At 45.8% G+C, this 24,472-nt stretch overlaps 2 protein-coding genes across 6 annotated transcripts in view; both read right to left on the bottom strand.

The window, feature by feature from the left end:
* LOC4578051 (brain tumor protein) overlaps positions 1-6,511 on the bottom strand; it is a 30,406-nt gene extending 23,895 nt beyond the window's left edge. The window contains exons 1-2 of one of the 5 annotated variants that reach the window (XM_001238107.3): positions 6,391-6,511; positions 76-4,954 (exon numbers count right to left, since the gene is read on the bottom strand). In XM_001238107.3, the coding sequence (XP_001238108.2) occupies positions 840-4,055 (3,216 nt within the window). In that variant the 5' untranslated portion in view covers positions 4,056-4,954; positions 6,391-6,511 and the 3' untranslated portion in view covers positions 76-839. Of the gene's footprint in view, positions 1-75; positions 4,955-6,310 lie in introns of all 5 variants that reach the window. The other 4 variants (XM_061661273.1, XM_061661276.1, XM_061661275.1 and 1 more) reach the window with 4 other exon arrangements.
* Positions 1-24,472, bottom strand: part of LOC1279485 (protein disks lost) — an 80,750-nt gene that overhangs the window by 45,539 nt on the left and 10,739 nt on the right. The window lies entirely within an intron of this gene.

The following is a 24,472-nucleotide window of genomic DNA, read 5'->3' as shown; positions in this document are numbered from 1 at the left end:
AACTAGAGCAGGCAATTAAGTCTGTATTATGTAGAAACTAGTGATACAAAAAGCATTGCTGATATTTGTGCTTACCTGTTTGATTCAGTACAAGTCTGATTGTTCGATGCATATCCTTCTGAGCATTGTGTTGAACTCGTTAGTTGCTAAATACACAAGCACGCGCACACAGTTTAACATACATTCATACGCACATATATATAAACTAGCATATATATATATATACATGTATGAAAATATTTTCAGTTCTTTACACAATCCTGATAGCCGTAAAATGTTAGACCACTGCAGATTCATTTCACTTCTGATCGTTTGCCTGTTCGTCCTATGCATGTTGATGTTGGCATTTCACACACCACGCTCTGGAGAATTATGTGGTATGCTTGAATTCTTCGCTTCCGGTCGGTGCTGGCGATACATATATCTTTTATGCTAGCACCCAACACAATTCAATGGGGTAAAGAACTATCACAAATCTCGTCGATGCACTTTCAATTCGAATTTCGTTCCGTTTGCACAATAAAAGCGGATAGCGTCCTACAGATGTTCCACGAATAAGATACAGCAGCATAGAGATAGGTGTCGTCAGTAGAGGAGGGTATGTGTGCATGTTTGTTTGTTTGTTTGTTTGCTTTTTAAAATGTCAAACTATTCTTACGGCTAGTACAAAATAACACATAGGGACATTCATGTACATTCACCAACTGTGTTGAGACGACCCTTCTCGCTCTGCCACATCATTTGCCTTCGGTACTGTCTGTCTGTAGGATGCCTACCTCTTTTGGCGGTTGTCATGGAAGATGTCAGACTTTGGGTTGAAAAGGTGCAGGCGAATGTATTTACAGACCGATCGGAGGCACCTGCACGTACCGGTAGATGTACAACCGGTAGTCCTTGCTCGCTAGCACCACGCTGCCGTCGTCCATGAGGGCCACATCGAAGCACTGGGCGTGCTTCACCTTACTCTCCATGGCCGATACTAGCTGCCCGTCTTGTGTGAAGATGGTCAGGTTGAAGTTGTTGTGATTGTCCGCGATAAGGATTTCGCCACTGGCATTAATGCCTACGCCAATCGGGTAGTTGGTGACACCCTCGCCACCGATCTGCCGCAGGAACTGACCCTCGTAGTTGAACACCTTCACGCAATGTGCTCGATTGTCGCTGATGAAGATCTCCTGCTTGTCGTTGACTACAACCCCGTTCGGGAACTCGAGATGCTTGCTGCAACCAAACTTCTGCAGCACGTTGCCGGACTGGTCGAAGATGATGACACGCATCACCTTGCACTCCACGACAACGATACGGCCCTTGCTGTCCACGGTAACGCCGCGCGGATGCTGCAGGATGTTAGCGCCGAACTTGCGCACAAACTGGCCATACTGGTTGTAGATCTGAATTTGGTGCGTCGGCGAGCGCTCCGTCACGATGATGTCACCGGACGTACGCACAACGGCTACACGGTTCGGATAGAGCAGCTGACCGTCGCGCTTGCCGCATTCGCCAAACTGGAACTTGAAGCGACCCTCCTTATCAAAGATCTGTATCCGATGGTTGTTGGTGTCGGCGACGATGATGTCGTTCTGCGCATTTACCGCCACACCGCTCGGCTCGGTGAATTGGCCTTCCATCACGCCGAACTCGCCGAACTTGCAGTGATAGATCATCTTCTGACGCTTGATTTGGCTCTTGGGCGGGAACATTGAACTTGACATCAGCTTCGCCGTAAGGTCGATCATCGCTGCCGATGTGTCTTGCTGTCCACCGGCACCCGAACTACCGCCTCCACTGCCTCCACCACCACCGCCGCCTCCACCGCCAATAGAATTCAGTGGAATAGTGTACTGATCAGAGAGGTTGTTGAACAGATCAGTTCCACCTCCATTGCTCCACTTTTCGTACGCATTACCAATAGGCTGCCCAATCGATGGCTCTCCAACGAATGGACCGAGACTGTTAGCACTGTTGAACCGCTTGGAGATCAGGTTCGTTGTATCGAAAGCTGCCGACAGTCCGTTGACCATGCTGGATCCTGTACCGCACCCGCTCAGCGGAGACGTCGATAAACCACCACCGTTCACACCGTGGCCACCACCGTTCACCAAAGAACCGCCGAAGGATCGCTGCTGATGCTGATGTTGCTGATGCTGCTGATGGCGCTGGTGCGAGTGATGGTCGAGTAGGTGTGCTCCACCACTGCCACCGTTCATGAGACCATCGCCGTTTCTCATATGATGGTGAGACATCAAATTCATGCTGCCGGTACTGCTGTTGGATGGGCTGGCACTGCGATTGCCTCCGAGCAAAGAACCTCCATTCGTAGTTGAGGTGGGACGTGCAATGGGTGGCTGTTTCGTCGTGACGCTGGACAGGTCTGCATTCGAGCGAATGTAGCCGTAGGTGTTGCGGACACCGATCTGGATCGCCTGATAGTTGGAAACAAACTCCAGCTCGTACGAAGCCTGCAGGTCGTGTGTGATCGCGGGGAAGAGCATCAGCTTGTTTTCCATGAACTTGCGCAGCATGATCGTCTCGGAGGGGCCGGCACATTTCGTTAGACGCTCGACAAATTCGCAACTCTGCAGCATCTTGTCCACATGGTCCTGGCTGCGATTGAGCAGCTCCGACTGGGAGACCGTCTTTGCGTTGTAGAAATTTTCCAGCTCCTTCTGCAGCTCCGCCTTACGCTCATCCACCATCGAGCGGTAGAACTGGTGCGTATCTTCGATCTCATTCTGCGCCTTGTGATACTGCAGCTGGATACGCTGGCCGCTGTGCTCGACGTTCTTGATCAGCGATCGAAGGTCCTGTGCCTTGGCGCGCACTTCCGACACGGTGTGCAGCAAGCTTTCAATCTGCTTCGGCGTAGTGTCACTGTTGTGTTCGCAATCGTGCAGCCCATTCGGATGGTCCAGCAGCATACAGTCCTTGCACACCGGAACGCTGCACGTGCGGCAATAGAACTTGAGCAGCTCGCTGGGATGGCGCTTGCAGAAGTAGTTCGGTTTATTGTTTCCGCCCAGCAGACCACCGCCCAACCCGGATCCAATGCTGCCGTTGCTCAACAACCCGCCAAGTATCCCACCACCACCACCACTGCCAAGGCCGTTCGAGAGCAGCAAATCCGTTCCCAAGCCGGTTGATTGCTGCATCACGGCCGAAAGCTGACTGTTGACCTGGTTCATCAAGCTGTTGCCATTGCCACCGCTGCTGCTGCTTGTGCTGCTGCTGCTACTGCTGCTGCTGCTACTGCTACTGCTGCTATTGCTGCTGTTGTTGTTGTTGCCGTTGTTGTTGCCAGTACCGTTGCCATTGTTGATGTTGCTGCCACTACCAGGGGCCCCGTTAGAAGTCGGGGGCGTTATCACGTTGTTCATGATAGATTTTACCAGGCTGCTAGCATCGTCCTTGATGGTCAGATTGAGCGTGCTGAGCCGCGGATGGGCCGAATCGAAGCCTCCCATCTGGAGCATTTTGCCGCCCGTGCCGCCGCCCAGAATGCTGCCGGCAAGTAGACCGGACCCATCGAGGCAGCCTCCCAGCAATCCGCCCAGCGTTGGCGTGGTCGGAGCAGTCGTGGTGACCGTGTTGGCCGCCATCGTCCCGTTGGCGAGCGATCCAATAGAGCCGAACGTGTTGACACCACCGCCGCCGCCAACAACACTACCCAAACCGCCGCCCGTAATGCGGTAAACTGAGTGGCCGTCGAAACAGTGCATAAACTGGTGTGCGGTAACGCAGTTAGCGCACAGAAAGTTGTCGCAGTCCATACATTTGGCTACCGCATCCGATTGCTTACTTTTGCAGCCGGTGCAGCGCGGAAACAGCGATTCCGACGAGCCGTTGTTCGACTGGGCGGACTCAAGGCTGGAGGAAGTCGCAAAATCGTCGCAGATGGCCGAATCGCTGGCCGGCGGGGAGGAACCGGTCGTGCCAGAGCCACCGCTCAGCGTTGTTAGCGGAGAGTCCGACAGGTAGTCGGCGGGTTCACCGAACGAACCGATGGAATTGGATGCACCCGGTAGCGAATCTAAGGATGGTGTGGGTGATGTGGCCATTGTGCATCCAACATTAGAGCCTTACACTCCCGTTTTCGTCAACCGTGCTTGCTGCTTCACCACCAAAAAAGGAGTGTGTTTTCTGATGGCGCTTTTTTGCTTGATTTTCACTTTGCACTATAAACCATCCAGCACCGTAATCAGCACACGTGTGTACGCACTAAAGCTGTGTATCCTTCTTGCAACATTCACACATCCATTCTCAATATCATGGGCGTTTGATTTTTCGTTCGCTGTACCACACCAAGCTTATCATTAATGACGCTCCAATTTGTATGCTCACACGTGCACTCCAAACACTAATGCATTCAGAACTGCTTCACATTCAAGGAAACAATAGACGGAACAAACGCCAAACCCATTCAATTCGGGGGGCTGACTTTCAACAAAACTGTTCCTTTCAAGCAGGAAACTAATAGACCACGAACACAGCACGCATACACACGCACATGTAATGCACACACACACACACACACAGGTTAAAAAAAAACACCGTCTCCTTGACAACGATCGGGGGTGTTGTTTTCGTTTCGTTAGGGGGGTTTTGGAGCACTGCAAACTGCGTGTGGATATGTGTGTGTGGAATTGTGTTTCCGTTTTTCCCGTTCTGACTTGAGACGCGATGTCGTGATGATTTCTTCTTCCGCTGCGGTTCTTCTCTCACTTTCTTACGGAAGGAGTATGGTTTCTTCTCGTCGTCACGTTAACTTGTTTCTTTTCGTTCTCTACACCACACTTGCGACAGCGATGCGAGAGCACTATTCATATCACTTTATCACAATTTATCGCACTTTTAAACCACTACTACTGCGCCTTGCTTGCCACCACACCAAGAGCAATTGTTTTAAGCTGTATTTTGTTTTTTTTTGTTTCTCTGTCGTCTATTTCTACTAATTAATCTATGTAAAAGCAAACAAAAACACATTAGTAAAATATGCAACGCATGTGGTTCCACAGCTCCCATTCGTTTAGTTTAGCACGCATCAACAAAGAAAGGCATTTGCACTCATGATAATAACGAGTTAAGTACTTAAGCTTATTACACAACTCTGAAGGACACGATAAATGAACGAAAAATATTATTGTGAAAATATCTATTTTCTTCATTTGCTAGAATCACTCACAAAATGCGCCATCGGAATCCTGTCCCACAAATACCACAAACAGTCCAATCAATTTTAATGGGACAATTTTTTTTTAATTTCATCATACTCCTTCGCACTAAAAACGTGTTGTATCTATTATTGACATCATTATAATCACCCCTGAATCACATTATTGTATCAGAATTTATCAAACACAAAAACCATTTGAACAAAAAACCTCACCAAACATCTTCTTCGTAAAGGGCAAAGAATTTTATTGCTTTTTTTTAGCAAAATCATTCAAAAAAAAACTATTGCGTTCTGCATTGATCACCACAAAGAGATAAGACGGAAATTGATACGCGACACACCTCTCTTGCTCTGGTATCACATCAGGGGGCTTTCAGCAACAAATGCTACCCGAATGAAGCGGCTGCGCTTAAAATGCCCACTCTATTTGCTTCCTGTTGCGCTCTTTTTTTTCAAGGATATACCCAGAGTAACAGCAGACGATGCGGCAAACTTCGCACACACAACGAAAGCGAGTATACCACGTCTCTTTGTTTCACCTCTGACGTCGTGCGTACGTACAGTCTCGGTGGTCACGACGGTGGTGTGCTGCTGAAACCCTCTTTTGTACCCGAGGAATGAAAAATGGTGCACACACAAACATATGGCTACACAATCGCGGTTGTTGCAATAAGAAAAAGTCCTTATCACTTGTTAGATAGGTTGATATCGTTCATAGGTTTTGATTTTTTTAAACAACACAGCAAAATGCCTTTCTTTGAAGAATGTAGTAAGATGAGCTAGAATTTTAGTCAGCCTTTGCACGATTTTTGACTGTGATTGATAGAGTTCACGAAGGCCACGGGAACTAACATTGACCCCAGCTATCACACATGCACTGGATGTATCCATTCAATGCCTTCACTGATTCGCACATTGTCCTTGTCTGAAGCTCCTTTGTGCACCACAAACGCATCACCACTGTTCTATAGCAAGCCGGGACGAAATACCTTCCCCAAAAAAGCAATATCCTAAGCTAACATCCCACGAAAGCACGGGGAACGTTAATTTCGTCTCAAATCTTCGCCTTTGCACTGAGAATATCCTTAAAAAAAACGACAGTCGCAAAACCATTTGCAAAATCAAGCCCAAAAAACACACACACACACAAACACACCGAACAAGGCGCTTCCTTGCTGGGCTTGTTTCCTTGAACCGCAACGCACGCAGCGAAAACTCACGCTTGCTCTTAGCTCGACGGGCTCTCAAAACTGAGTGACGGTGTAGCAAAGTGCGCTGCCGTTTGGAACCGGAGTTTCTGAGAAAAGCGTCCCACCATTGCTCACCAACAGAGACAAACACACACACACTCATGTGCATGCAGAGGTACGCGAATGCGCACATAAAGTTAGAGCGCCCTCATCATAGTGTGCGCGCTCTCCCGCACAGCTGAAGGCGCGTTTACATGTTGCAGGGGACGTGAACGCTGCTCACAAAATAAATACACAACATTGAACCGAGGTAAATAGCGTCCGGTACAGCAGCAGTTTTGTTCAATTTAAATGCAACCTATTTTGAAACGCCTATTTCACAAACCTTCGCTAGAACAAAATCGTACTCTCTGTTTATTTATCCGTGTCTGTTGAAAAAGTGTAAAAGGGCCGGCAGCGGCTTTGAGAAGCGTTTGCCGTTTGCACGCACACTACCACGCCCGAGTGCGCACATCTACCGCACACATTCGAACAGGCTAGCCGCACCGCTTCGAGCCTTGCCGCTCCGCGTGCGGTTTCACTACGATTTTTTTTTAATTTTCTTGCGAGAATATCGAGATTAAAACATATTTAATCCAGTTTGGTAGCGTCCAAGAGATCGAATTAAATGTTTTCTTTTACAATCTTACAATCAATCTACAAACGGCACTACAATTCACCGCGCTGCGTGTTGCTGTTTCCTTCTTTCGCTACTATTTTGTCTCTTTCCATCTAACACGTCCGCACATCCCAAGCCGGCATCGCTTTAACAACGCAACGCGACGACGGCAAAGGGGCAGCTGTATTTGTTAGCGCCATCGTTCTTTCGCTAGGTTCGTTCGTTGGACATGCGCGGTAGAGCTGCTGTTGGTGTTTGTGCGGATTTTGTTTGTTTATAGCCCGCACTGTTTACTGAGCAAGGCAAGGTTTCAGGTGTGTGCGTGCGTGTCTCTAAGCGAGCGCGCGCGTTTGTTTGTGTGTGTGTATTACCAACACTGAGATGCCTTTGTATTACCAACACTACGATGCGCTCGTCCATGCGCTAGGGTTCAAAAACATTTCCAGCAGACGCAGTTAAACAAAGAATTTCCGAAATACTTCTGACTCGTCGTCTGGTTCTTCACTTCCCCGGCCGGAGAACCTTTCCGACCCGCGCACCGTTCCCTTGCATGAACGCACACATGCAGCGGGATGAAAAAGTGCAACGGTTTGAATAGTGGACATTTGTATCTTTTTGAAAGCAAGCTATTTGTTAGGTACAAAAGAGTTTGCAAAAATAAACTATTTCTTGAATGGTTTAAGGTTTAAAGTAGCTGGGAAGTTTTAATGGCTTGTTTTTTAACATTATTAAAAACAGCTAAAAGCAAAACATAACCCTCCACTCTCTTTGTACAGGCACACCCTACCCAGTATGCCGTACATCCGACGTCCACCCCCGATGATTCTTCATTCATTCTCTTCCGGAGAGGGGGAGAGGACACTGTTCATTTATTTTTCTTTCATTCTTTTGCGACCCCACCAACCATATATACGTAAAACAAAAAAAAAAACAACATCGTTCGTCGGCATCAAACCGTCGCTTATTGGTGTTTCTCTTTCTTCGCACATGCCGTCCTGCATTGGCATACTGTATCACACCGGCCCAATGAAACGGAACTGTATTCTAGTATTTGGAAACATAAGTACATCTCTTCACCTGCATATTTGGGTGGCTGAGAGAAAGTCAAATGTAATAAGGGATCAATGAGCCCTAGCTAAAGAAAAGAAAAGCAAGCAAAACATTCAACAAACCGGCAAAACTGAAAATCACAGAAACAAAACACACACACACACACACACACACACACACACACACACACACACACACACACACACACACACACACACACACACACACACACACACACACACACATTTGCGAAGGCCTCCCATGACAACAACTACCAGCAACAACGGTCCATCCATGCTCAACCCGCGTCCCGGGGCATGTAGTTTGGGGGGGAATACATTATTCATTCCGAATGGATTATGGCGCTACCCTTGTCGTTCGTCGGCGTCGTTCACAGTTCAGGACCGAAGGCAAGTAGGACCACCCTACGTAAAAGCCAGGATCACAGGGCTACGGGGCTAAGCTACTGCGTCCCCTCTTCAATACGCTCTGGTCAATTCCTATGTCGGAGTTTTCCGAACCGGGAGAATCTGCACCCCTTTTTCCATACCTTGACGCCTATATAGGTTTTCGTGACGACGGGGCGAGCGTTTCAAAGTATGCTGATTGCATTTTTTTACAATTCTATAGATGTATGTGTGTGCGTTTGTAAAAAGTTGTACATACGAAAAGGTTTCCTTGTTTTTTACATATTTCGCCATCCATGTTAGGGTGAACACCACCGTATTAAACTGAAAAACTACCCTTGGCAGTTAGCTACGATTCGAATATTTCAAAACACACGCACACACACACACATGCAAAGCAAACGACAAGAACCTCTTTAGGCTATCCGTATCCACGCACTTGGTGATACACTATTGCAGTGTTAACATATGGAAATTCCCTTCTTTTTGTCGTACATGCGTGCTGTTCGTTATCGTCTTCTACTGCCTCCCCACTACACCACGTGCATTTGGGACAAAACGTCGCCGCAATTCATCTCGACGCGCGCCCCTCACCAGCGCCAACGAGCGAACTGTCAAAGCTTCAATCGCTCAAAACCACATACGCGACGATATCTTGTTGGCAACATACATCCCCCCCACCCCCACCCCTTCCCAAAAAGCCATGCCGCTAAACACAGGCATGTGCGTATCAAAAACCTACGAAAATGTCATATGTTGTCTGACTTGTTTCGGCTATCGGTTTCCTCTCCTCCTCCATTCTTCCTGTTATTATCGAAAGCACGAAACGGAACAGCTGCTTGCTGTCGGCACGTAGAAACCGCAATTGTGCGCAACTTTCGCAGACGACTTTAGCAGACTTTAGCTGATCTAAGAGTATGTTCGTGTTTCGTTATTTATTAAAAATCTTTTAAAACTGCTCAGAAATTACATTTATTTATTTGATCAATTTCACAACAAAGATCCAACACACAATCCAATCGGAAAACACAAAACACGTAAGACGTCATGTTGCGTCGCCCATGGCATCATGATAATATCAATTGTGTACAAGAATTAAATCACCTGCCTTGTCTTGTACCGCGCGTCGTGCAACCTGCAAAAATACTTGCGCCAAATTTGCTCCACTTTGCGTTTGCTTCGAAGTGAACGATGCGACAAAATACGACACAAAAAAACAACAACACACATTTCGTTTTCTATCACGGTTAAAACCCCCTTGACAGCTCTAGACGATAATGAAATTTCCGGCATTCCTTGGTTGACCCATGGTTGTACTGGAGCAGTGGCAGGAATTCGGGACCCGAGAGACACCGAGAAATACCAAGCACGGAGCGGATGAGCACAATTCAATTTCATTAATTAAACGTCAGTTACTCATCAAGTCGTGTTTATTTTCAGCATTGCTCTAAAGTTTCGCAGAACTGTTCTCCTTTCCCAATCTTCGTAGAAGATGTCATTGTAACTTTAATTCCTAAACACGCCGCATAAATTTGTATCTTTACCATGTTATTCCAGATATACATTGATCAAATTCTACAATAATATGCTCTATTATGCTTTATTGCAATGTGAAGAAAGGTTTTAATTTTTAGTTTCAAAGCACATCAAATTGTGCGCTACATTTGGAGCACTTAATGTACGTAATCTTTGAAAGCATTTTTTTCTATCACACAACACATGTGCACTTCTTACTGTCTTAAGTAAATCATTCTTCCATCATCCACAATGCGAATATATTCCCCCACATTTAAACTGCCGTAAATGATAAAACCATCCCGCCGGAACGGAATGACGAAGGCGAGAAGCATGTGTTTTTATCGATATGATGAAATTTTGCTTTTAAAACACACCATACACCAAAATGGAACAACTTCACTGCGTCGCGCTCTCATCCGCCAGCAGCCATTTGGATGATATCAGGTTCGTCGGCAACAGCAGCAGCTTCCCCAATCAAGTTCATGCCTTCATCTGGCCGTTGTTCACGCGTAGATCCTACCACATATCCTTGAGCGCAGCATCTGCCGATGCCATCTTGGGCACGTGTTGTTATTATTATTGGCCGTGCCAGGAGCATGCCAGGCTGGGCACGTGTGTGTGTGCGCGCTAGTGTAAGTGAGTGAGTTTGACACTGACTGTATTTTCGGGATGGTGGTGTATCATTAAAATGTTCGTCGGCTCTGCTTTTTCGTTCGCTGCCATCACAAGCTGCCATGAAGCTGTCGATATACAAGTTCAGCTGCCTCTGCTATTGCTGATATTGCTGCTAGCAGCAGCAGCAGCAGCAGCAACAGCGGCGGTGTAGGCAACGCATCTCTTTCATAAGTCAGGGCACAGACCGCCACCACCACCAGCTGCGTGTATCCTGCGGTAGCAGCAGCCGCCCCGCTGTACCACGTTCATGGAAAGGCATATTTAACATCGGGTCCACCACGATCAGCTCAATCGTAGCGCTGGCTGGCTGGCGGCGAGCTAATCGAACAAAGCATTGAACCAAAAAAATATGTTCCAAAACCGGCGACTCACCGCACACCACAGCAGCAGGGTTGTTGACGCTGAAACAGTCAAACCTTTCCCAAAAAAAGCAGATGGAAACAGCTGCTATGCCACAGAGACAGATCTCAACGGTCCAAAATGAAATCTTTTGCACGGGGATTGTAATTTGAAGGCTTCCGTAAAATAACTTTAAAATGCCCCAATATTATAACACCAATTACTGACGTACGGTGAACCCATTACTTATGACAGTATTGGTAAATCGAAAACACTACAGAGATTATAATAGCTTAATTATGTGTGTACGTGTGAGTATGTTTTCTGATTGAAAGCATATTAGTATGATGAGTATAGTCATGAAGCAAAATTAATTCAACTCATAATGCACGCCAAGGCCGTTCGACATAGGTGCAAACGTCCTTGGCATCAACACTTGGGTCACAGGTAGTTCCGATTGCCAGCACCGATTTCCTTTGGCTCTCTAATATTTGCTGAGCTTTGCACAATAGTGTGTTACAAATCAAATTCAGCAATAATGATGTCCAACTTCATTCCAGAGCAGTGGGACTCTTAGTTCTAGCTGGTGGATCTATAATAAACTGCTGTCGCAGCATTACCATAAGTAGTTTCAAAACAACTCACGTGCGGTACGGAAAAAGTAGAGCTGAAACCATCAACGAACAGTTTTCTGCGAACGACAACTGCTAATTCATTAAGATAAATGGTAAAATAAGCTGCGTTCGAATGCGTGTTATCATACCACAGCAACCAGCAACACTCCATTTGTCTGTCCCCATACAGATACTAATCTATCTGCCCTATGATTCTCGAAGTCTTGAAGTACTTCCGTCGATTAGCAGTGTCCCGGGTATGGGCGATCCAAAAAAAAATATAATCGAAATTATATTTCTTCTCCTTCTGAGAAGATAGAGAAAAATTTGCACCATCAGCAACTTCAGATTCGTCAATGATAGGGGGACCACAGTAAACGTGTCCCCCACCATCATACCGGCTAACCAGTTGTACTCTTCATCCTTCAGCCTACACACTGGAGATGGCTTTAGAACCTTGGCCATTTTCAACCAGTTGCTATCGACGTTTCGACGCAGTCTGGGCCGCGAAGACATTCCTTTTGCGACAGGCAGACACGGCACCAAAGCCGCCTCCCGCATCTTCCCGTCGCTTTTGCTGTTTTCACAGACGACTGCACCCGATTTCGACAGGCCTTTATTTGCCCTGCAACAAACCCGTACCAATATTCCATTTGTACGAATCACGATTTTTGTCGAAGAATATCTCCTCCAGCATATCCAGCACACGTTCTCAGTCCGGTGGTGCCGGGAGCCTTCCATAAGCCGGCTGCAATCAGTTGGAACATTTCCTCTCTCCCCCAATGTTTGTTCGATATGGATGATTTTTTGTCGAGTTGGGTGTAGGGGTGGTGGACTGGTGGCAAAGGACCAGGGCCGATGTGCGGTGGCAAGACTTCTAAAAACGTTCATCCGCACACAGGATCGCGGCGAGCGCTCTGTGTTCGATTCCAGGAAGCGGTCTGGATGCTGGCGCTGAAGGTTTGGGTAGAGAATGGCAAAAATGGCAGCATAAACGGCGGGGGGATGATGAAAACGAATCGAACCCCTGAACGAAAGCAGCAAAAAAGACCACGATGACGACGACGACGACGACGACGACGACCATGATGATGATGATGGGGAAGAACCGAACGAACTCCGTAAGAACGGAGACCAGAGACGGAGCGAGACCGATCCGGGCCGAAGCATGTGTTAGTGCGTCCAGACAAAGAACAATTCGCATGGCAAAAACTACACCCCCAAGCCATCACCCGCTCATGCCCCCAGCGCAACCCTCTGCGCTCTGAACTTCTCCGTTGCGGCGCAGCATCATGCCCGTGTGTAGCCTGCCTTTGCGCCTTCGGCATGCTGTTTGCAGGAAAAACCCCTCTGCAGAACACGGTGGGATTGCTGTGCTTCTGTTGCTGCTGCTCGCCTTTCGAATGGAGGATGCCAACCATGCACAATGCTGCTGCTGCGTCTTCGGGACCGGGGCTCGGGTTCAGTGAACTTCAATCGTCCACAGCACCACAACCTGGCACCCGGCACCCGGAACAGTTCGCCTTGAGGGCAGAAGAACTTGACAGAGAGTTCAAGCTCGCGAGCGGGCGAACGAGGGAATTGTTCTTTCGCAACTACCCTCGAAGCGTGTGCACCCGTTGAGGAGGAGGGGGGATGGGTGGGGTTGGGTTTCGTTGCACGTACGCGGTAGTTTCCTTCGCGTTCGGACGAGCGGAGCTCGAACGATATCTGCTGGAAATCAGCACGGCGCACAAGCAAACGCATCGGGGGCGCAGACACAAAGGTGAGAGCCTTTTAGCACTGCGCCTTTGCCATCAAGACAAGGTGACATATTGGATACGGTTTCGAATTAATCTCATGATAAGAGCCACAGCAACGTTTTGTGTGCTTTAATGCGTTTCACATGTCGAATGACGGTTAAGAAATCGCTCGATGCGATTTTTAAAAGCCAGTTAGGATGAAATATTGCTCAACGGAACCACATTTAGGATGTGCAATAGCGTCACTCTATGGTGGAAACTCTTGGAAGTAGTAGCACGATAACGAATCGTAAAGGTTGTCTACGGATGGCTACACTGTAACGCCCATGTTTAACAAAGCATCTAACCTTGTGTTGGACATTGCAAACAAATTAAAACTGTATTTATCCTTCGAAGCATGGACGTTGGTTTTGCTTTTAGCATCCTAGCCATTTTACAAACACACATACACATAAACAACACACGCACACATACAGAGATGCTTTTCGAGCTGTCGGAATAAACACAACACACACCAATTGCCATTCCCTTGTGGTGTAGCAGCGGCAGAAACAGGCAGAAAACGGTCCCGCGTCCCGAAACTGTCCCGGAAACGGATGCCTTAGTGTGCGTGACATGGTATACCTTATGGCCAGGATGGTAGCAGTACGAAGCAACATGCGAAGGATACGGCGTCAAGCAAAAACAGCCAAGCAACGGGAAAAACCCGCTCTAGGAACGATGGGTAAAAGGATACGACTGTGCCACTGCTGTGCACCCTCCAACCAAGCGGCCCTCTACACAGTCTGTTCGAGTATTTGATGGTGGTAAATGAAAATGAAGGATGTAGAAGAGAAAAAAATACAGGAGACGAACAAAACAACGTAGTGCAATGGTAGGAAATTAAAACAAGCCAGAACCCCAAGAGACGACGCTGTGCGGACGTATCCTTTTCTGGCGATGCCATCGATCATATCGCTCCGTTTTCATCGAGCAGCAGCCAGCCGTTAGGATCGGCATATTCAAGTGTATGGGAGAAAATCAAATTAGGATACACATTTAAATGTCCCTGTGCTCGAGGGTTGGCTTTTTTTCTCTCTCTCTCTCGCTCTCGCTCTCTAAACTATGTCCTGCCTGGTAGCTAATGGTAACGGTAACTAGCAACTAGGAACGTTCCGTACGGTTAACTTCAAGCATTTGGGTTGTATATTTATAACTAGGCACTGTGAGCGGCAAGACAATACAGCAAAGGGTGTGGTGAAGAGCCGTTTCATGATGTGCAGCCTTTTCAACAACGGCAAAATTGTTTTATGGCAGTAACACTACATGTTAATTACAAAACGGGCAAGAGGCATTACTTTATTGATGGAAACACGTCAAAAAAACCGTTGACCAATGTAATTTTACGATCTTATTGAAACGTCGTAAAATGGCAATAGAGTGTTTGTGTTGGTTCAATTCAAAGAGTGGTTCAATTTATTTTGCCCTTTTTATTATATTGCCTTCAAATACTTTTGATAGTTTGCTACTTTTAGGGTAGAGAATTAGGTTAGTTTTAACGTGTCATAAATCGTTACCATACAGTCGGTTGGGGAGTAAATTGATTCTCTTTTAATTTTTAAAATACCTTCAAATTTTAGACAGATATATTCATTGAACGACTTAAGAAGTGTGTACAACAAACATTGAACAGATTTTGAATTTTAAATCTGCACTCCCCGTCGAGAAGCTTCAGTCTAGCTTCTTGGCTGATTGCTCGAAAATAGAACACATCTAGCAGATTCTATGGCTCTCGCTAGTTGCTACTTGCCCAACCTCCACATTGGTTCGCCGGAAAAGAGGGCACCATGTGAGGATGAAAAACGAAAACAAAGAAAACGAATCTTCGAGATCCAAACAAAAACAAACCGCGGACTACTTTCTTCTACGCGCTGCTGCTGTTCTCTACCGTCGAGAGGAAGTTGTGTTTGCGTGGCTTTCCTTCTCGCGTTGTAAAACACGTTATTTCCCTGCTGTTAATTTTCGGATTAGATGAAAAAGAATAGAACAACCGGTGCGGTTGTGTGGCTTTGCAACCACCAGCCGTTGTGTTTCTGTGTCTTCTAGACAAATTCTGTATGTTTAACGAAAAAGGGGTACTTGCTATGGTACATAAATGCTTCGTTTTAACAAAACTGACTCCCCCACTCCGGTGTGCAGAAGAACAAATGGTTACGATACGCAAATCGCTGATAAGCGATAAATTCCACAGATGCTAGGCAATAAATAGAACCTGCAATGCTAGCTTTACCAACTCGCCAGAATGATTGCAGGTAGAAAGAGCTACATAACTGCAGCCACAGTATCGCAAAGAAAAAACTTTTTTCTGTTTTTCTCCAACTTTACTACACGCCGCAGTGCACCGGTGGAGGTGGCGGTGGAGATAGAGGTAGCGATGCTAGATCGTGTGCAGTAAAAATTCGTTCTTCTCTACCTCCCCCCCCAGGGCCCTTCGCCTACCCCTCGATACGCACACAGACACACACACCTGTGGTGTGTTTGGGGCAGCGTGCATAAGGTTATTGCGTTGCGCACGACAAACCATTCCTTACTTGCTTTATTACTTTTCCACCTTCCTTCCCACTATTATCGGCCTGTGCACAGTGTGTCTCTATGCTTTACACCATTTTCGCTTGCTTTCGCCTTCAAACGAAACATTCTTTACCTTTCTCGCTTTCTCGCCCTCTCTTCTTTCTCCTTCTTACGATCCATCCATCCCTTAGGTTTAGTTTTAGTCTCATTCTCCTCCTCTTCGTTCTTTGTTTACTTCGGCGTGTTTTCTTCGATTTACTCATCCTGTTCTTGAGTGTTTTGGTTGCTTTCTCGTTACCGCGTGTGTGTTATGATCGTTCCAGTTGCGTTAACGTTTCCCTTTCCTCCGGCTCTGTACCTTCGAGCGTTTTCGTTGTAGTTGTCGTTTTCACTCCGCTTCTTTTACTTTTCCTCCCTTGGTGCCCATCTTGTTTCGAATTACCTTCATCCCTAACCATAACATAGCGAGGGTGTACAATCCGTTTGCGCCACTGTGTTTCTATGTGTGTGTGTAGATTGTTGTTGTGTGGAGTTGGTGTGTTCTTGGGTTGTTTTGAGAAGAATTTATGATTTCAATGTATTTGTAGCAGTTATGGTTGAAACTCTAGGAGCTTCGATTTCCTATTTCCTTTTGCTTCTTGTCTGTGTAAAGGCTATTCCTCCTCATGGACCTTTTCCCTCTGCTCGCTAACTGCTGCTTTTCTAACACAGCAGCACCATCGATGAGCATGGACATCCCATTTTCGAACTGCATCCGGCGCGCTTTCCGCCATTCGAAAGCTCTTGTTACGATGGAAAAAGAGACGATGCATAATTGTTTAATCGATGGTTTCATTCTTGCCATGCCCTGGCTGTTCCAACCTTCCCAAACAGTTGTACGCTTTACTTCATGCTCTCGGTGTGGAGTGTGCCTGTGCGGCAGGAAGAACCAAAACCGGGAACCAGGACCGTTTTGGGTGGTGAACGCACTCGCCGCACACAGTATCGTTGTGGTTGTGTGGCATTTGTATACGTACATGGGAGTGAATTTGATCAGCACAGCACAGGAGCAGAGCTGAAGACTATCTCGGTCCCATGCAATCCACCATCCGACAACCAGGTAGACTGCAGTCTCTTTGTGCGAGCCGTTCCGTACGAAAGGGAGAGCGAGCATAGCAACGAGCACACATCCACACACTACCGTAGAGAATTGCATCTCGCACTGTGGTTGTGTTTGTGCATCAGAATACGCTCCTGCGTTTGGCACCAACCAGGGGTTGCATAAAGAGGGCCGCCCTGGTTGAAGGTTGAAGGCTCCCGGTGTTGTTTCCCGGCTCAATTTTCCATTCTACCCTTGGCGCTGGAATAAAGAGCGCTCACTTATTGCAATGGGGGAGCGATATGAAGCGATGGAAAAATCTAGACACACTGGTCGTGAGGCGTCGTCAGGGAGGGGAAAGATTTTCACGTTGTTTTGTTTGTAGCGTGGCGTGCAGTGGAAAGCGGAAGCGGGATAGAAATAACAGAAAAGGAGAGCAGCACTATTATGTGATCTTGCGGAGACAAGCAGGGTGAAAATAATACACATCGTCGCCGAATGTTGTTTCTAACAGGGCGGCCATATGCACATCAATATCCGCTCCATGGAAACGAAAACATGTATTTTTTGTCTAGTAATAAACAACCAAAAATCCGATATACGCTTATCAAACTTGTAATGTAATTTGTTTGTAGGAAATTCTTAAATCATCCATAATTATGAAATTTGCCCATTGGTTGGTAAAGATATAGACCTTTTTCAAATGTTTCCGTTCTTGCAATGTTCACTCCAGACAAACGGAAACGGGCTTGGGACATAAATTCTGTCTGCGTAACATAATTCTTTCATCGTTCGATCGATGGGGATGTAAATTTGTTATCGTCTGGCGATGCTTTTCTGCACTGTCTGGAACAACATTCTGGCCATTCCATTGCTTGCCCCGAACGACGACAGCAAAATAAAACATTCCATCTCAGCAGAAACTAACTCTCTCTCTTTCGCTGTGTCCCGCTCATCACATCGCTTTGATCGCCAAAATCCATCCATCTATCGTGCCAGCCGTCGTCGTCTGGCTGGATGACAGAAGGTCCTCAATCCTTGCCCGGTACAGCATCATCATCCCGAGCCCGGGTTTGGCCCCCAGAAAAGTTCATTCAGATGGATACCCACGCACACACAGACACATATACAAACAAGCATGCACCCGATCTACAGTACAGCGCGCATCCCTGATTCGAGTTCTTTGTTCGTCGCATCGAAGCGTCTACGCCCGTCTGCTGCACGAGACGGAGAGTGTATGTTTTGGCCGCAGATGCTGTGGGTATGGCGACCACATGGTCTCCGGTTTCCGGGATGAGCCGTTGTTGCACTCCCCAAATCCACCATCCACCCGAGTTCAAACGCACGGATGTGAGTCACCCCTCAATGAAATGGCAGCAGTTTTCAGACACTCGCACCATCAGACGACACGCCCTCGGCTGCATCGACGTTTTTTAATAATCGATTTAGCTTTTTTTTTGAGTAATACATCTGTTCCAATAATGTATAAATATTAAAATAATGGAAGATGCTAAGAATGTGACTTTTAAAATTTTTATTAATTAAATATTTGACTACTTGTGCGTGAGTTATTAAGGAAATTAATGGAAAGACACACTAGTTCCGGCTTTGAACAACATTTATTCGGCTAATGAACTCCATTGGGCTCAATTAGTTGAATAAAACATGGACCCGCTGTGAATTGCCTTTTGAACGCATTCGAAATTACAACACTGCTCGGAGAGTATGTTGTTTCTCACTTTGCTGTTTTGCTCATTTATCGCGATGCCGGCCTTTAAAAGTGCGGATTTTGAACCTTTTTGTCCTCCGTCTGTGCACGCGGCACTTCCGTTGCAGACAACAAAAGCAATCCACATACCGGCCGGCATAACATAAAGCGGATCGCGAAAGTCAGACAAACAGAACCGGCAGACGACGCAGCAGCAGCAGCAGCAACAGCACACCGGCAGCACCCGGTAGACGGTAGAATACCATACATACACCAACACACCGGTTTCTACACCAGTCTGCGCACGGACACATTTTGCGGACGGGTTCCACCATTGGCAATTTGGCCCGTACGCATCGCGTTCCCTTACTTGCATGTCAAAAGTTTGGTGGTAATATATTTAACTCTTTTAACGTTGCAATTGCGATATTATTGACTTTTGAAGGTTTCATCGAAAATTAGTACAACGTATTTTATTAACAACTTTCGCTCTGTGATTGAAGCAGAGAACAGTGCATTTTGACATTCCAACGATAAGATAAATAATGTTGTGACAATCCAGCTTTAAAACCATCATAATGGAATTGCCAAAGAGATTAAGCTGGCTGGATGATTTCCGCAAAATGAATTCCTCTCCATGGGTTGACTGCACCACACACGGGCACATGGTTTGGTGGCGAGGTGTTTTTGAAATCCATTTTGACGCAATGAAAACATTCCATCTTCCATGCCAAACGTCGACTCTTGACCCTGGGAAAGCTCATCGATCTTCCAGTTCTTCTGTTCCCGCATGAAGATAATAATAATAAAAACTGCTCCCACCATGGGAGCCGTCCTCTGGCCGAGCGGTTCTCGCGTTCTTGCTCCCGCCACCCAACCGCTGGAGGTGTTGCGCCCTTGCCCGCTCGGTGCCTCTTGGCAATTTCGTACGCTCTTCATTGCGGTCGTTGGTCGTAGCTGGTGTGCCTGTGTTGTGTGCTAGTGGCTGGTGGCGCGAACAGCTCTGGTTTTGTCTGCCTCCTATCTTTGTTCGTTGAATCGCGATATTTTGGGCGGTAGTTGATCTCGCGGATGAAACAACCCGACCACGGATCTTAGGAGTTGATAATCCTTTGTAATGGAGCGGACCAGAAAAGTATGGAACGATTACGACAACAATCTGCAAGGATTGCAGGCTACAAATGTAAACTTGGTACATGTTTATATTCTAAATGCACAAAAAATACATATCAATCATGTTGGAGCAGAAAAATTGATTTTCTAATTTATCTTTTATATCCTTGAAACTTTTTTCGGTTCCCAACGGTTCCCGTGACTATTCAATTCTTGTGTTGTGAATGTCGAAACCCCGAAAGGCTCAGTAGAAGCGGAATAAAAGATGCAGTAAACGAAACCAACAGTTACACACCACTATAGCCGTACACGGGGGTGAAGCACACGAAAGACTTGCAACCCCCGACAAGCAAAGGGATGGAAATGTGGTAGCAAACCGCAAAACTCAGTGTATCAATAGACCGGCAGTCCACACATAACAAAACGCTCTGGCGGGGCATACGGCTCAGGCAGGACTGCGAGAATAAACTTATGGTTAGTCATCTGGAGAGTGCAAAGACCGCCCGAGAGCGTTGGATTATAAAGAATGAAAAGAACAAAGTTAGGGAAGCACGGACCAATATGGGTCCAAAGGAAGAAATGTTGTATATATACCCCTTAAGAGAACATTACAAATTCAAACGCTTAGCACATATTATCCACGTTTTTTTTAGGTAATCTATTTAACTTGTTTGCTTTGTACAAAGTTAGTTTGAAAATCAATAGGATTCATACAAACGATGGATGCACAGATCCGTTGATCGTTTAGATCGTTTCTTCTTCTTCTTTGGCACAACAACCGCTGTCGGTCAAGGCCTGCCTTTGTACCGACTAGTGAAATGAACTTGGCTTTCAGTGACTTATTGTTACCGTAGCAGGATAGTCAGTCCTACGTATGGGGGCACGGTCTATTCGAGACTTGAACTCCATGACGGGCATGTTTTTACGTCGTACGAGTTGACGACTGTACCACCAGACCGGCCCAATCATAAATCGTTTATTGACAATAAAAATAGCAACGTTTACGATGTTCACCACTAAATCCTTGACAGTCTGCATTACGCTCCATCTTCCCATACATACCAAACGACAGCATGCGAGTAAAAATAACGCATATCGCAGAAAACAACACACGACTGACCACTGAACAATCACGAATGAAGGGGATAAGCGAAATTGTTCATCACCTGGTGAGACAATGAACTTTCAGGAATGTAGTGCCTATTATATGCTTGTCCCACCAGCCGTTGCTGGAACGAATTGTGTGCAGCATTTGCGTCAATTTGTTAGAATTTAAATTATCTCATTAATTCGCTTGATTTTGCTCTTTCTTTTTCTCAGTCAACACATACACAAAGAGCGAAAGTAATATGTAAATGGCATTCTTTTCTTTTTTGTACAAGGAATGAATGAAATCTCCCCTTCAGCTTTAATGCTATTGTATTAATTACAACAATTAAACTTTATTGCACAATTAAGGTCGATCGTACGTTATAGTTAAGGATATGTTGCGTTCAAATCTGATTTGAACTGGATCAGTACGGACACTTTTAGGGAAGACCGATTTTTTTAGATTTTATTTCCAATAATTGGTGTTTATAACTTTATGAGCTTGTAAACGCTTGTTGACAAATCGCTTTGAAACCCAAATTTAAGCATTTTTCCAGCTGTTGTAGAAATAAAAATTAACACCATTTGGCACCAATCGTTAATGACACTAAATCCTTCACAGTGTCGAGTACCGCCGCCACCCATCCGGTAAGTATCTGATACCAATTCTGTGATCCTTCGCTTTTCTGTGCTTGTGGTTTGGGTTTGATCAAAATTGGTCGACGGAGGAGAGGAGTTTGCACTGTTCTGCGAGTTCCATTTGAGTATGATGTTTCACATTATCGCATGCATTTACAGTCGAACGCAAAACACGCGTATGATTGATGGCCACCGCATAATCTAACGCAAATGTGTGTCCACAGAACCGTTCCACTTCGGGCGAGGGTAGGAACACATATGACCCTCTATCGTTACCCCATGCACGGTTCAGAATTATTAAGGGGGAAAAGAAAGGAAAATAACACACGCATAACGATATAAGAAGCACACACCAAATGAGCGAGTCAGATAGAAAGGAGCTGTTGTGCGAGGAGACGCTATATTTTTGGCGACGCTGTATGTTCACCCTAACCGAACTCCAACAACGGGGGCCAGCCATACACACGCACCTCGCATATCGGTGTATGGGTGCACCCCGAAAATGCTGATCAACAACGGCAAATGAGCGGGCATTCGTTGTCTGCCTGCTGCTACCAAAGTATGTGTGGCTTCTATGCTTGCAGCCTGCCATCCTGCCTGCCTAGCGGCCTGTATACTTGCTCAAGTGCACATCTGCCGTTTGCATTCGTTTTTATGCTGCGTGCGACGACAAACGCTTTCATCCCTCTCCCCTATACGCAGGGACCCTTTTCCCCGTGGCTGCCGTACCAGTTCTTGCGCAATCGGACGGGAATCTAGAGGGTGCACAAACGGCATAATCATCGGTCACCTCTTCGTAAAAGGGTGCGTTCGAAGAGTGACATGAACTGATAAGTTGCTGTATGTGTTAATATTCATCTGGTTTTTGTGTATCATAAATTTGATGGAGCAAACTTTTCAGATAGACGCACATTTTAGTAATATTCCTTAATACGTTCCTTGCTTAATACATTTGTGTGTGCGTTAATATGTTTGTGTCATCTCTGCAATATCGCTACATCAATCGACTTATTGTGAGTTCAAAGCATATCGCTTACCTTCAGCACGGACCTTTTTTGCTGTACTCTACACACTTATCAATCAAACTCTTATCGCATATGGTACGTTAGGTACTACGATCCCAAACCAACGCCATATGACTGGATTTCCCCTTTTTTTAAAGCCATCTTTTTCGCACTATTGAACGGTTCTCGTTCTGGCCAATGGCGTGTACAGCGCGCACATGCGACCCTTTTCCAATTGTGATCCTGCATCCGTTATGTGCGTCTACGCATGGAAGGGAAAAAATAATAGAAAACGCCCAAACCTCCTGCACGCCCAACGATTTGAAGAACCAACATCCCTGGCCCAAGCCGACGTGGCGCGAACATTTAATGTCCCTGAATTTTAATCCAACTGGAACTGTTTTCCGGGAGTGCATAACGTTGTAAAATGGAAGCTGAGGAACGATTTCAGTCAAGAGCATTATATTCAAATATAGCTTTTGCTGTAGGTACTTCTTTTGCGTTTTTGCACTAAACATGATGGATTGAAAAATAAGGACGTACAAGAGAACAGAACTCAAGAACCTTTCTGTCTATATAACAAGGTTTGAGTCTTGTATGGCGATTAGAAACAAAGTGTAGTACACGTTAGACTTATTAAGTTTTTTTTATCGATCATCAACAAACTGGAAGACACAGGTACCATCATGAAGCTATTTTTCCCGTACGCTCGGAAAGGATGCATCAATCAATCGCACCGGCACACCCGTATACTGTGTGGTGTGGGTCGGGGATTTGCTGCTGATCGTAAGGAAACCTTTTAGAGTGAAACACAAACATAAAATGGAATTCATCGTCAGCGGTGCAGTGAACGAAATGAAGCCGTATCCTTGAATGGATTGAGGCACACCACGAACGAAAACCAAAACCATTTAGATACTGAAACCTAAGACGAGCAACGGCGAACAATGTACCTGGCCCCTCTGTCTCGACCATTTTAGGTTCTTTTTTGTATTGTCTTGCTGTTTTGTTATTTTGATAGACAGTAGAGCCAGTGCAAATATTACTTCCAAGAAGTGTGGCGAGCTTCAACCAGCCGATCCAACAAAGAGTGGATGATAGAGGACGGCAAAAATAATAATGTTGTACAAAAAAATAAAAACGCCAACCACCATAAAAACAAAATGTTAAATGATACTACCATTGCCACTCATTATAGTGGTTCATTTATTTTTGAAAAGGACCAGAACCGCCTGCAAACCGCGCAATACACAGTCTCCATTCGGAAACCATCTGCCGCCCAGAGAGACAGAGGAAGAGTTAGCTGCTTCCCCCAAGCCTTCGCGTCCTGATCTGGGCGATCGATTGTAGGGCCGTCGTGTTCATCGTTCGGGTCGGTCCTCCTAAGGCGATGCAGACTATACCAAATGAGGTCTGAGGATGCAGTCACGGACGGATTTGGTTCACTTTTGGTTAAACTCACACTAACTCCACTGATTCCGCTTGAGAAAGAAAGAACAAAAAAATAATCCAAAACTGCAATTTTAACGATCTCACATGCAGGTGGGACCAAAAGCCGTTTCGCAGAATGCATCCGATCCTTTGTTGCAGACACCGGAGATACAAAAGGAACACCAAAATTATCATCCAAATTGAAAAAAGCACTAACAAAACGGCACCATCTGCAAAGCGAGCCGCACCGCTCATGTGTGCTGCACCGTCGCAGCGATTATGACAAAACTTTGGACTTTTTATAAACTTCAACATACAGTTTCTTACAAAATAATCAGATTCGTTTTATTAATGAATCAGGGAGTATAGTGAATTATTTTTAAATTTATTTTATTTTTTTCATTTTTTATATATTATATTAATCGTAATTTAAACAACATTTTACGGTCTACATTCAACTCATGCATAACATCAAAGTTACAGTACTACTAAAACAT

This window comes from Anopheles gambiae, chromosome 3, assembly GCF_943734735.2.
Source record: "Anopheles gambiae chromosome 3, idAnoGambNW_F1_1, whole genome shotgun sequence".
In the NCBI taxonomy this organism is placed as follows: domain Eukaryota; kingdom Metazoa; phylum Arthropoda; class Insecta; order Diptera; family Culicidae; genus Anopheles; species Anopheles gambiae.
The sequence above is the reverse complement of the archived record's forward strand: the minus strand, read 5'-3'. Positions and strand labels throughout refer to the sequence as shown.